The sequence below is a fragment of the Euprymna scolopes genome, chromosome 15 (assembly GCF_053919585.1).
Source record: "Euprymna scolopes isolate OS-2025 chromosome 15, ASM5391958v1, whole genome shotgun sequence".
Classification (NCBI taxonomy): domain Eukaryota; kingdom Metazoa; phylum Mollusca; class Cephalopoda; order Sepiida; family Sepiolidae; genus Euprymna; species Euprymna scolopes.
Window position 1 is genome coordinate 42,322,083 of NC_136496.1, and position 13,763 is coordinate 42,335,845.

Consider the following 13,763-nt stretch of genomic DNA (forward strand, 5'->3'; position numbering starts at 1 on the left):
CTAAATAAACATTCCAAGCTGTAAATCTATATTTTTCAAAATCTAATTATTGTTTGTTTTTAATAATAAAAATCTAATTGTTGTTTGTTTTTAATAATAATAATCGACCAGCGTTGCTCCGATATGTAAATATAACACTACAAAATTGAAGACTTATATCGCTAGAAAAAATCATTGGATCATTCTACCGCTCCAATAAGATATCTCGCTCCAGACGAATCCCTCTACTACAAGAGATATATACGCCCTAAAATAGAGTATTCTTGCCATATCTGGAGGGATCCGCTCGAAGCAATCTCTTCTGCTTGGACAGAGTTAAAAACCAGCTTCCAAAAATCGATGAATTCTTTTCGCCTCCCTACAACCTCTTCTCACGTGATGTTGCGAGTTTATGTCTACCTTGTCATCATTTTCACGGCAATTGCTCTATTGCGCTTCAATCTACGCCTCCCCACAAGAATTACCCGCTAAGCACTCGTTTAGATCCGACCACTGTCAATTTTCTCCACGGCTGTGCCTAAATACACAAATTCTATGAACAAAGCTTTTCCTAAAACTGCTCATCTATGGACCTCTGTGTATTAAACCTCGAGTGGCCTTCATGTCTTGATAAGTGGTGACTTCGTTGTAAAGAAAATTAGGACTTCTTACGTAAAGCGTCCTCTTTGTTATTTAGATACTTGATATTTCCTGCATATGCGTTATGGAATTATCGATTTGCCTTCTTGATCTGCGATGAAAGTGTACATGATTGTTGTATCAATAAGGGGTTTTTCAAATAATTTTTACATCGCTTTTGGGGGAACTGACTTTGCCTAAATTGAATCGACTTCGTATCAAACCAGCCTTTGTGCAGAGTGTGGCAAGTGGGGTCATATGGAATTAAGATGCGTCTATAGCAAATGTTTTTTTTTTATTTTTCTTCACTCCAAACAAGCATATTACCACTTGAATGTAAGGAGGTATTATTTGGGATCGTGTCTAACACAAGGATATGTATGTTCAAATTACTTTAAAACTTCTGCGGGTTAGTATAGTCAGAGAAGCAGGAAACATAGAGGGGAGTCTAAATCAATCAGCTCGAAAAGAAAAACTATTATTTAAGGCTTTCAGGCATCAATAGAGAAGAGGTGGAAGTTTGATTCCTGTCCTCTAAGTCGGGAGTATAACATCGAGACGGGGGAAAAATTGCTATGAGTCTATCAGAGCACATCTTAACCTTTTATTTAAATGAAAGAAAAAATACAGGTTCGAGTTACCTCGAAATGTAATCGGTTTGATAGGCGAATGTTTTGTTGATAACCATCAAGCACATCGCAAATAGATTAGAAGACACCGAAATAACAAAAACTATATCATTTTTTATCAAACTTGTTTTTTCTATGTGTTTTGTGTGACTGATCAAGTAAGGTGGCCAAAAATGAATAATCTTATCAAGAAAACACTGACAAAGAAAACACGGACGATTACATGAGGTCGTAAGGGTCAAGATAATGATCGACCTTTGTTCAACATACGTTCAGATATCGCTTGAACAGCATGTTATATTCACATCTATGTCATATTTAAATACGTATAATTGGCGAGGAACCAGTGATTTTGGTTTTGTTGAGTCTCTTTGTTTCAAGATGAATCGAGCGAGAAGTTTATTCTTACCATCCATATTCTTGATCATCTCAGTCTTCAATCAGCTCGGTGTTGGATCGCCGATAGAATCGAATCAGGATCAACTGAATGCGCCGTATGGTTGGTTTACAAGAGATGATCCCGAATGGTATTTAATGGGCGTAAGTTGCATCCGTATTTAACGTGTTGATGCGTGTTTTGTTGTGTTTATGTGTTTGTGCATGACAGTTAATAATTAATCACTTAAAAGAATTATATTTGCTGATGTCGATACTTATATTTGTTTTTGTTTTTTGTTTTTGTTTTTTGTTTTGTTTTGTTTATTTGCTGTTTTTTTTTTCTTAATTCCGGAGTCCAAATTAATTAATTTTGCATCTTTTGAATTCTATTGTTGGTAACTAAAATGTGTCTCGTTTTGTTTTTGTTAATTCAAGAGTGACTGCTATAATAAGTAGAGTGAAAAATCACACCTTAATTGGTGACGTGTTATGATTAAAGTTTCTCTCTAAAGCATACTTTAGTTAAATTCAACCCTATTAAATCAGAATTAATTATTCGATGCTAATATTTCAAAGTGTTAATACAGCTAGTTCTTTCTATTATAAAATTTATTAATTTAATACTTTGGATAATTACAAGGATTCCTATAATAAAAGTATCCGTGAAAATTACGCATCTATTTCTTTCATTTATTGCTTGTGTTCAAACGGAAACATACTGTTCTAAGTACTCTGATTAATGTAGTTCTGCTTATATGGGACTGTAAAAGTTTGTAACGTTAACCTTACGATATCATTGTACATGCTGTAGACAGAACGAATTTTAATCTTAAATGCTTTTTAGTACAATATTCGCATTCGATACAACAGTGAATGTAATTTAAAACTGTTTACTGTTTAGTAGTGCAACTACAACGATCAGGCGATCCTATCTTTTTAAAAGTTCGAAGAATGGTAAGGTGCGAACATAAAATAGCTAAAGTGTATTATACATAACGTGATTGCCATCATACGATATCAATGTTTTTCTCATATAAGATGAATTTATGTCAGAATATGTTCACCTAAATGTCGAATAATTTAGAGAAATAACCTAATTATTTGACTCCAATGTGTTCAGGAATGAACAGCCGATTGTAAGAGGAGACTCATATCACATTAGGCATAATTACGTCTTGCCCAAAGAAGTGAGAGGGAGAATTCAACGTGATTCACAATCCTTTGATTTTTATCAACCCATTTTGCTTTCGTTTTCTTTGTTGTCTTTTTGATTAGGAAAAATGTGTAGTATGTGTTTTTGCTACTACACTGTTTTTATTTACCTTTATTTCTATCAAAGAAATAGTAAACTGTTGAAGTTTCGAGTAATTCCGTGTCTATTTAACAGAATTGTAAGTTTATAGAACATAGATAATCCTTCTAAACTAGCACACTTCTGATTTAGGTCAAATCCGGAGTGCTCCTTTTTAGGAAACTTGATTTTCCATCATGAAAAATCGACCTTGTTTCTTCTCTGTCTCCTTGAGGGGTAAAATAAATAGGAGCTGGTATTTTAACAATATTTAAGATTGTGAGTTCTATCTATTTTATCTCGTTATCAAAACTTTGCAACAAACTATGCAGATATTGAAGTGTTTTAATACGAACTCTAATGACTGCAACAAAAGGTTAGGTCATTCTGAACTTTTACATCGTGTATTCTGTCAGGGATTGCGTGTCTTGAATGCTAACATAATTATTCTATACGCTTCTACCATGAATAATAATTACAGGCAACTAAAAAGGTTTGCCAAGCTTTTCAATGTTACGTTAGACTTCAAACAACATTTCATGGAAACCCATTTTTATGCCATAAAGTCACCGATATGTTGTAACCTGATGTCACAAAAACGCGCATTTTAATTGGAATCGATTTAATTTTATAGGATGAGATTAATCATTTATTTGCTAATGATATCATCGTTATACGTACGGATATAAATTTAATATACGACCTTGGATATAGCAATACTGGTTTGCTGAAGAAACTAATAATATAATATATGTATTTAAACCTAATTATTGGTTGCTGGTTTTCTGATAAAATGTCCATTATCGCCCTTTATTTTTCTCTTCTTATATATACATTTATACATATACGTTAATGTATAAATATACAGAGATGGCCATATCATTAAAATGAATCAACTAAATTAATTCACTATGCTATGAATTACATAGAGATTAATGTAAATTAACTGTTCAGTTTCATGAAAGTGAAAACTCTTTATGTAAATTAAATATTCAATTATGTCGATAATGCTAAGGTTATATTCAACACAACATCATGGTGTCTCAAGATGGTGCATTGTAATTAGGCGTAATTTCTTTAAGAATTGCCTTCTAAATAGATAGATTAGACGTTGCAAAAGTAGCCTTCGATCTCTATGTTAATCAGATTTACTTCGCTTGTTTTGTTGACTTTTTTTCTCTTTTGCATAAGAAATGTGTATCAGTTAACATTGGTAATTTAACTGAACTTTAAAAAAAAAGCATGCGTTTAGCATTGCTGGACGGATATCACTTTTGCAATGCTGCATAATTTTATTCGAAATGTTAATTGATTTGTAATTTGCAGAGAAACTCATGTTGAATCATTTAAAAAAAGGTTTGTTTAAGTTTTGTTTTTTGATAAATTTCTGTTTACTTATTTATCATTAATCTGTAAAAATTGCATTGTTTTAAACTACGAATAGGAAGAGAGTTTGAGATTTATGTTCGTACTTTACATAAACGGTAACATTTTGAACGTGTGCAAATTGCGAAATACACATAAATGTGCTTAATCGCAACAAAATGAATTCAGTTATGTACACCTTGTGTATTGCACAACACAAATAATGGTAGTGTTTACTACTTTGGACTACTGTACTCATATTGTTTGTTATTCTCAGAAAGTTTTGCTAGATTTAATCTCCGACTTTCTTCAGGTGCATTTTTTTTAGAATTTGGGAATCTGCACAAAATTTCTAACCAATCACATTAACTTTACTACTGAATAAGCTTTTTTCGTGCCGTCATCTTTGACTAAATAAAGACCATAAGTAATTCGTACATGCATTCTCAGTATCACTTCGTATAAAATCCCTAATTAGATAAGACGCACCTGGAGAGGATCACAGGTTATATCGGTGGAAACGTTGTAAGAAATACATCTAATATGAGAACAGTAGGTACCCCCAACGCACGCCACAGTTTTAACCCCCTCCCTTGTATGTAACACGATGTAACTGTAATTTAATTTAATATTATCATCCTTACTTTTTTACCATTTAAAAGAAGAAACTTCAAATAAACCGCTAATATTTTTACATTTTTACAGCATACAAAATTACTCAAAATGCAAGACTAAAATCCTGTTTACATTATTGACGCTTTAAAACAACGTTCCTATGTAGTGATGTTTTTTAAGCTGTAGACACACCCATGTTTTAAAAATCTAGCAAAAATAAAATAATAGCATATTTCCCTAAAGTTTTCAATATGTATTTGTTATTAAATAATCTTACATATAAAAAGTAGGTTTCGTTAAATATGTTCTACCCCCCCATAGTATATGTTACGAAAATAAAACAAATAAATGTAGCTCGATAAAAATGTCAACATTTAAAGCTGAAAAGATCAAATAATTAAAAACATATTTTATATATATATATATATATATATATATATATATATATATATATATATATTCCTGTAATTTATTTAACGTACCTTAAACTTGAATAGAGAATTGGACATAAAATCAAATTTATATGTGAAAAAAATAAGCAATGTTTCTTAATTTTTTTTCGGTAATATAATTATTTGAGTTACAACAAAACTCAGGATTCTAAAAAATAATTATTTTTAAAAAGCTTTAAACGATATTAAATTCAAATATTACGTGATATGAAGTTTAAACAGATTTTTTTTTATGTAACAAGTTTCAAATAATAAAAAAATATATTCATATAATGGAATATATGGCTCTTGAGATAATAAAAATTACAAAAGCAAATTCGAGTAAAAATCGATTGGATTTGATTATTTAATATGGCAGAGAGTCATAATCAAATTTTGCGCTTTTTTCCAAAAAAAGTATGAAAGCCGGTAGCAACAGCATGTTTAGATACATGTATCAACAGAAAAGGTCACAATTTAATTTTATCGTCTGTGTAGTTCGTCATTAAAAATCTATTTGTTTTACAAAAGATAAGTCTCATATTGTTTTATACATTTTTTTATTATACATTTTTATTTTACATTTTAGGACTTAATATTTGTATAGAAATAACTTATATTAAAAAAATCAATATTAAAAATAAAAAACATAAAAATAAACAACATAAAAAATAAACAATAGTAAAAACTATTAATCGTTTCATCGTGTTATATACAGATTCGGATTGTATTTTTTAAATAGAAGCAAACGAGCAGAGTAATTGATATATTGTTTCTTGTTCGTTTATAACACAATTTCAATGCAATTGTTAAAGAAAAACTATTATAAATAAGTTGCATTTTTTAGATGACAAAATATATTTATTTATTACATAGGGAAAAATATAAGCCAAACGGATTAATAAATGCATAAATATTTAATTATTAATTTTCCTAAATCAATATAATATAAATGTAAATATGAAAATCCGATAGCAAAATAACGTTACTTCTAAATAAGTATTGTAGTATTAATGCTTTTACATAGAAATTGACCCAAATTACAGAAAACACACGAAATGATGATGTCGTTTGTTAATGTGTACAATGATGACGTTTTACTCAACAGTTTTGAGATGCCTAGAGAACAGTAACCCAAATAATTCAAAGTATCAATTCTCATCTAAAAATTAGGTAAGCACAACAGATTTCTTTCAAAATTGTATGGCCTTTGAAAAATTAAAGCTATTCGGGTTTCATCCCTAAGGCAAACGATGAACTTTATGATCAGTGTTTTTGTTTTGAAGAATTTTGCTGTGAATGTATTTTTTGCTTAAATAAAATAATCGGTTCCCATGAGATCATCGAAGTTAAACAACAAGAGCCAGCGATAAATGAGTAACACCTTGATACATGTATCAAAAAAGTCTTCAAATTCTAATCTACAAGCAATGTACAAAACCTGCACACTTTCAATATAAAACGAGCCATTGTTGGTTGACATGCAGTGAAGCTGAACGATATGCAAATGAGCTATGGCTTTACGACAAAATGGCTGCAGCAAATCATTTAGGGAATAAAATTTAATAATAATTTTCAGAAAAACAAACAAAGAATGTAATTATTATTTTTCTTCGGACTATGGTTGTCTTCAATGTTAATATATACGTTTCTACAACTTTCCGGTCGATATATGATTTATCTCTTCTGATAGATACATTCTAATTAAAATTCCATCGTTGAGAATTATGAAAAGATTTGACCTAAGGTTTAGTTCAGGCAGTCCTTCCATTGTCATTTAGTTCCTACATTCCATGTTCAATGCAAAAAAAAACAGAATCGTTGATGCTTATGCACTTATTGAAGTGCGCTATTTTTAAATAGTATTTTCATGTTACATTAAAGATTTACGTTATTTTTTAATTAAATTGTTAGGTGCAAGTACAGAATAGATACAAAGAACCTTCCTCTCCACATGTTTAGTCTGACTTTCTAAATAATCACGTTATTATTTCATCACGGTTCAATAAGTGCACAAGTATCGAATTGTTGTTTGCAGAGTAGACTATTGTTTTTAGTACAAAGTTTTACAGATATGTTTAATCCTCCCATAATAGTCGTCATTTTCCCTTGTGAATCTACCAATCTCATTAACTCTTATCCTGGGATCATTTTTAGCTATAATACGTGTTGGCTATCTATTAAAAATATTATTTTTATACATTGATTTTCTGGCGTACTTATTCCGTATGGACTAATATTTATTTTCATGTTAATGACTGCATCACGTGATAGAAATTAAATTGTTTATATGAACATTTAGGCCAAGCTATGAATGGTTGTTTATCAATTCAAAAATAAACGCCGATATTATTTTTTATCGCGCAAAACACGTCAGAAACATGAACGTACGCAATATCACCAACTGTCATATTTCAATACGGATATATATATATATATATATATATATATATATATATATATATATATATATATATATATATATATATCAACGTAAAAAAAAACACCTGAAGAAGACTGGAGGGTACATTGATGAAACCTTTACTAATATCAAAGTTGATATAAAAAGCACGGTGAGCATTCGTTCGGTCTTAACATAAAATGTACATCCCTTGTAAGGTTGGCTTCGCGTGAAGTCTGTTGGAAAGCAAGTTAGCGCAATCTCCAACAACGCCTCTGTTGAACCGGCATTGCTTGAGTTTAATAGCAAAGAAAAATCCAAAAACACTTTAAACAATGCCGAAATAAGTAGGGAGTCATACCACATACATCACGTGGTAATCCTTAATGGTCACTCATGTAGTACAGACAAGGCTCAATGTCGCTTAACTTCGATAATTTAACCGAAACCGGTTTGTCGACGTGATTATCGTGTATGATAAACACATAATCTATATATTAATACGATAGTGTGGGTGTTCTTTTATGTGTCACGCTTATATCTTTCTCCTTCCAAGTGATTGTCGTTTCATTGCTATGACCTTCTATTTCTTGTAATGAATGATTTTACCAAGTATTCTTTATAAGTTTTTGTTTCGGTCTCGATTATAGTTGATGACACTCAGGTCATCTATTTTTTTGATAAATAATTTTACTAAGAATTTTTCATGAGCTTTCGTTTCGGTTTCGATTGAAACTGAAGGAAATATATATATATATATATATATATATATATATATTAATTTCTTCATAAGTTTTGGTTTCGGTTTCAATTCAAGCTGATACACCCAAGTTATATAGATACATTATTTATTTGTGAAATCACAATTTTATAAGAACCGAATTGACTCTATAATAATATATAGAAGTACATTTAAGTGTATTTTACAACCGGGTATCCCTGCAAGCTTAGATAAAGTCCTGTGAATTTTTAACAAAAAAGCTATAATGATACCAGGGCGTCTCCTTTTACGCTGAACATCCACAGAATGCCAAACTACACATATGAAAGATTCCACTGTGGAATTTCCACAGATCCAGCTAGTAATAATGAACATTATAGTAATGAATATAATAATAATGAACATTATAATATTAAATACTATAATAATGAACATTATAACATCAAATACTATAATAATGAACATTATAGTAATGGATATTATAATAATGAACATTATAACGTTAAATATTATAATAATGAACATTATAATAGTAAATACTATAATAATGAACATTATAACATTAAATATTATAACAATGAACATTATAGTAATGGATATTATAATAATGGACATTATAACATTAAATACTATAATAATAAATATCATAGAAATGAATATTATAATAATAAACACTATAACATTACATACTATAATGATGAACATTATAACATTAAATACTATAATAATGAACATTTTAACATTAAATACTATAACAATGGGCATTATAGTGATGAATACTATATTAATGAGCATTATAAACTTAAATACTATAATAATGAACATTATAGTAATGAATATTATAATAATGAACACTATAACATTAAATACTATAATAATGAACATTATAACATTAAATACTATAATAATGAACATTATAGTAATGAATATTATAATAATGAACATTATAATATTAAATATTATAATAATGAGCATTATAACATTAATACGATAATAATGAACATTATACTAATGAATAAAGACTATAATAATGAACATTATAACATTAAATACTATAATAATGAACATTATTACATTAAATACTATGATAATGAACATTATAGTAATGAATATTATTATAATGAACATTATAACATTGAATACTATAATAATGAACGTTATAGTAATGAATATCATAATAATGAACATTATAACATTAAATACTATAATAATGAACATTATAGTAATGAATATTATTATAATGAACATTATAACATTAAATACTATAATAATGAACATTATAGTAATGAATATTATAATAATGAACATTATTACATTAAATACTATAATAATGAACATTATAGTAATGAATATTATTATAATGAACATTATAACATTAAATACTATAATAATGAACGTTATAGTAATGAATATTATAATAATGAACATTATTACATTAAATACTATAATTATGAACATTATAGTAATGAATATTATTATAATGAACATTATAACATTAAATACTATAATAATGAACATTATAACATTAAATACTATAATAATGAACATTATAACATTTAATACTATAATAATGAACATTATTACATTAAATATTATAATTATGAACATTATAACATGAAATATTATAATAATGAACACTGCCATTAAAATGATGTAATGACTGTTATTTTTATTTTATTAATCAGTGTGATTTTCCCAGAGTGAGAGGTTACACATGCGAGATCCATGAAGTTGAAACAAAGGATGGATACATTCTAACACTGCATCGGATACCTAGAGGCAAGACAAGCTGCACCAATAATACTAAAGTCCTCGTACTCCACCACGGATTCCTAGCATCTTCAACAAATTTCATGATAAACAGCCCGACGCAATCTCTAGGTAAATTAACAACTACAATCGGAATATGTTTTGTTAATCGGAGACACACACATCTCTTTTTCTCTCAGTCTGTCTCTCTGTCTATTAGTCTCTTCCTCTCTCTCTCTCTCTCTTTCTTTCTTTCTCTCTCTCTCTCTTTCAAAAAAGTAAACCATTCATTGTAAAGTAGACCATATAATTAAAAGGAAAACTTTTCCATTTCTTTCATAGCCTTGTCTTACCTGCAAGTTTAGTCTAGAATACGTTTTCTCCGTGGGCTATCATGTTGTGACCACAACTCAATAGCTTACGCTGTGTACTCAACCGTTTTCCCACAGTCACGATTTTCTTTCCTGTCTTACTGACTGCAGCCTATGCGATATTATATGTTATCCTGTAGAATTTCCTTCTAAAAAATCTGAGACGCTTTATTCTCAGTCTAGAAAGTCCATTCGAATAGTTAATAAATGTTGGGCTTTATGAAAGTGCTTACTTTAATTGATTATTTCGTATTGATGTTCAACAAGCCATCAAAACCTGAAATTGCTCATAATCTTTCGTAAAATATCTCATAATACTCTCCCCTGAGATTAACAAGTTTAAGAGGTAGATGTGTATAGATTGAAGAATACGTAATGCTAATAAATTGCTAGACTAGATGAATACATGACATAGAATGAAAGAAAAACAAAAACAGCACCAAAATGAACAGAGAACAGTTAGGCGTGAAAAAAGCGAGACAATTGGAAGAGAAATAACGACATGTTTATGCATACATATGCTTATGCAGCTAAAACAAAAGAATATTACGTCTTCTTAGACATATGAATATGTGTAATACAACGGTGTTTTGTTGGATACCTATGGTATTTATCTTGACTCTCTACGGTCTGTCGACATAGCTGATGAGATTCACCAGTTTGCTTCACGCAGTCAAGGTTTGCACATCTCTTTGTCCAAATCTTACTCTCAATAACCACTTTTATAAACATTATTAAGAAAAATGAAGCAGAATTAAACACAGTTGTTCAGCAAAAGCTAGTTTTTGTTTAATTAGTCTTTTAAAAGTATATATTTATACATCTGAACAACATTATATTTAATCACCCACATAAATATAGCCACATATGTCACATTTTTGGATGATTCATTACATGCTGATTTCTTTTATTGTCTATGAAAGCATGTTTTATCTGAAAACTGTAAAAATTAATACATAGTTATTTTTTCCAGAAAATTAATAATTAAATAACAAAATAGTTAAAACAAACGAACAAATATTAATTAAAAAAAAAAGAAAATGCAGTAATGCATAAGCATAAGTAAATGTTTTCGTTTTAAAATTATTTTTTATAAACAATTCACAGTATTTTTTCGGACTTCATTTGATGAAAATTTTTGTTTGTAGTTGTAAAATGTATTTATAGCAATTTTTATTCCAAATTTAAATGCATTTTGATATGTTCTTCACATATAAATTGATCTGCATATTCAAAGATAGTATTACAAGCACAAATAAGCTTTTTCATTTAAGTAGATGAAACAGGAAGACATGTCACAGTATTCGTTATCTGTTGCTTATTATGATCATGAAATAGATTTCACATTGAAAATCTTTCATTTTTTGTGATATATTGAAATTGTAATCCTACTTATTTGCTTTCTGGTTTATACAGAATCAAATGTTAAGAATTTTGTGAATCTTTGGAAATTGATTGAGGTTTTCTTGATGCTGATGTTTCTTTAAAGAAACCGACATGTTAAGATTTTCTCAGTACTCAATACTTTTCAAAAACTCACCAAAAACCTAACACTATTTATCTGTCGATATTGAGCAAATCTGTTTTCAAGTGGGTTACTTTGAAACGTGCATGTGAAGAAAACTACATCTAAAAGTTCCTGTATTAGTATAGCCTGTCCTTCTTAAGTTATAACAAACGTTTCGAAGCTTGCTTTTGTCAGACCTAAATCTGAAATTTGTGTCCAACACTCAATCCAATAAGATAATCTTTTGTAGAAATTAACTTTTCAATTATTAAAAATAACTGAATTGTTCAAAACAGTTGGTGTTAGAATTTATCTTTAATTGCCCATTCTTCATAAACATGGGGAAGTTTGACATGTAAGCTCGATCAGGAAAATGGGTCTCACAAGCTACAATAGTTATTTCATGAAAATGTCAACAGCTAAATCAACATGCATTTATTGTTACTAGGATCCAATGTTTTGAATTCTGGTATTATTTTGCATTTATGGCTGTATCTTTGTTATGTACATCGTGTAAATTAGAGCAAGCTATATATTCCTCCTTAGTTGGGAACAGAAATATTTGCGCTCTTAGATGTGAAAATAGGAAATACAAATTTTAGTTCAGCAAACTATTACGAATATTTTTTAACAAATGAATAAAAAGCAGTAATATTTGAGTGGAGAGATAGAATGAGTTATATAATGTGTAAATGTATCAAGTAAAATATTGAAGGATTTCATATTAGTTGAATGATTTCCTGCAATAACGGCCCTCATAAAAATCTGGAATTTATGTTTTTATACGAAATATATATTTTTAAAAACTTTAAAATTAAATTAATATAATTAATGTGTTAAATATATATATAAAATGGAGTATTAAAAGCAAAAACATTGCTTACGCAATTAAACATAATCTATGCGAGATTACTTTTAATCACTAATTATTTCATGTTTTAATTTTAAAAACAAAAGTGTAAGCATGCATTTTAGTGTTGAAAAAATGTTTAGAAGTTGAAATAAATTATGATAAATCCTCTTGAAATTTATAAATTATTCATTTACCTTCAAAAGCTATAATTATTATAGATATATACCTTTTAATCCCTTTTAATTACCCAAGTGGTCAATCTGTTAATCGTTTTAGTTTTAATTTCAATCAATCTGTTACAAATCAGCCTGTACTGTGACATATAAGGGCATACTTAAGAGTGGGTCTTGGCGAAACTATCCAAACATCGAACTGCCTTCGATTGTGGTTCAGACAAACGAGAATGACTTCCTCCGCCAATTTTACACATCCAGTTATCCGCTTCCTGTCTTAATGACGTTACAATCATGACACTATTTTTGCTTTGAATTATAATTGGAAAATTTCACTAATTTAAAACTTTAGCTGGACATTTACCATGTTAATCTTATTCTTACGCACGCATCTCTATTGATGCATATGAAAACAAAATGTACGTTCGCTGCAATACCCAGTGTTTTTTTAGTTATCTTTATACGAACATATTTGTTTGATCTGAGAAAAATGTGACGAAAAATGTTATAATTGCTTTTGGATGTATCATTCCAATTAGAGATATTCTGATAAAACTGAATGCAAACATTTATTATTTAGTAATAGAAACATTAATAAGGTAATTGGAAACTCGTGCTACTTTTATCAGCTAGTACAAACAATAGAGCAACAAGTAATTCA

General features: G+C 29.0%; 1 protein-coding gene across 1 annotated transcript in view; it reads left to right on the plus strand.

The window, feature by feature from the left end:
- The first annotated feature begins 1,587 nt into the window (after positions 1–1,587).
- LOC145294234 (lipase member M-like) overlaps positions 1,588–13,763 on the plus strand; it is an 83,294-nt gene continuing 71,118 nt past the window's right edge. Inside the window, exons 1-2 of the mRNA XM_080141340.1 lie at positions 1,588–1,787; positions 10,135–10,330. Of these exons, the coding sequence (XP_079997466.1) occupies positions 1,629–1,787; positions 10,135–10,330 (355 nt within the window). The 5' untranslated portion in view covers positions 1,588–1,628. The remainder of the gene's footprint in view (positions 1,788–10,134; positions 10,331–13,763) is intronic.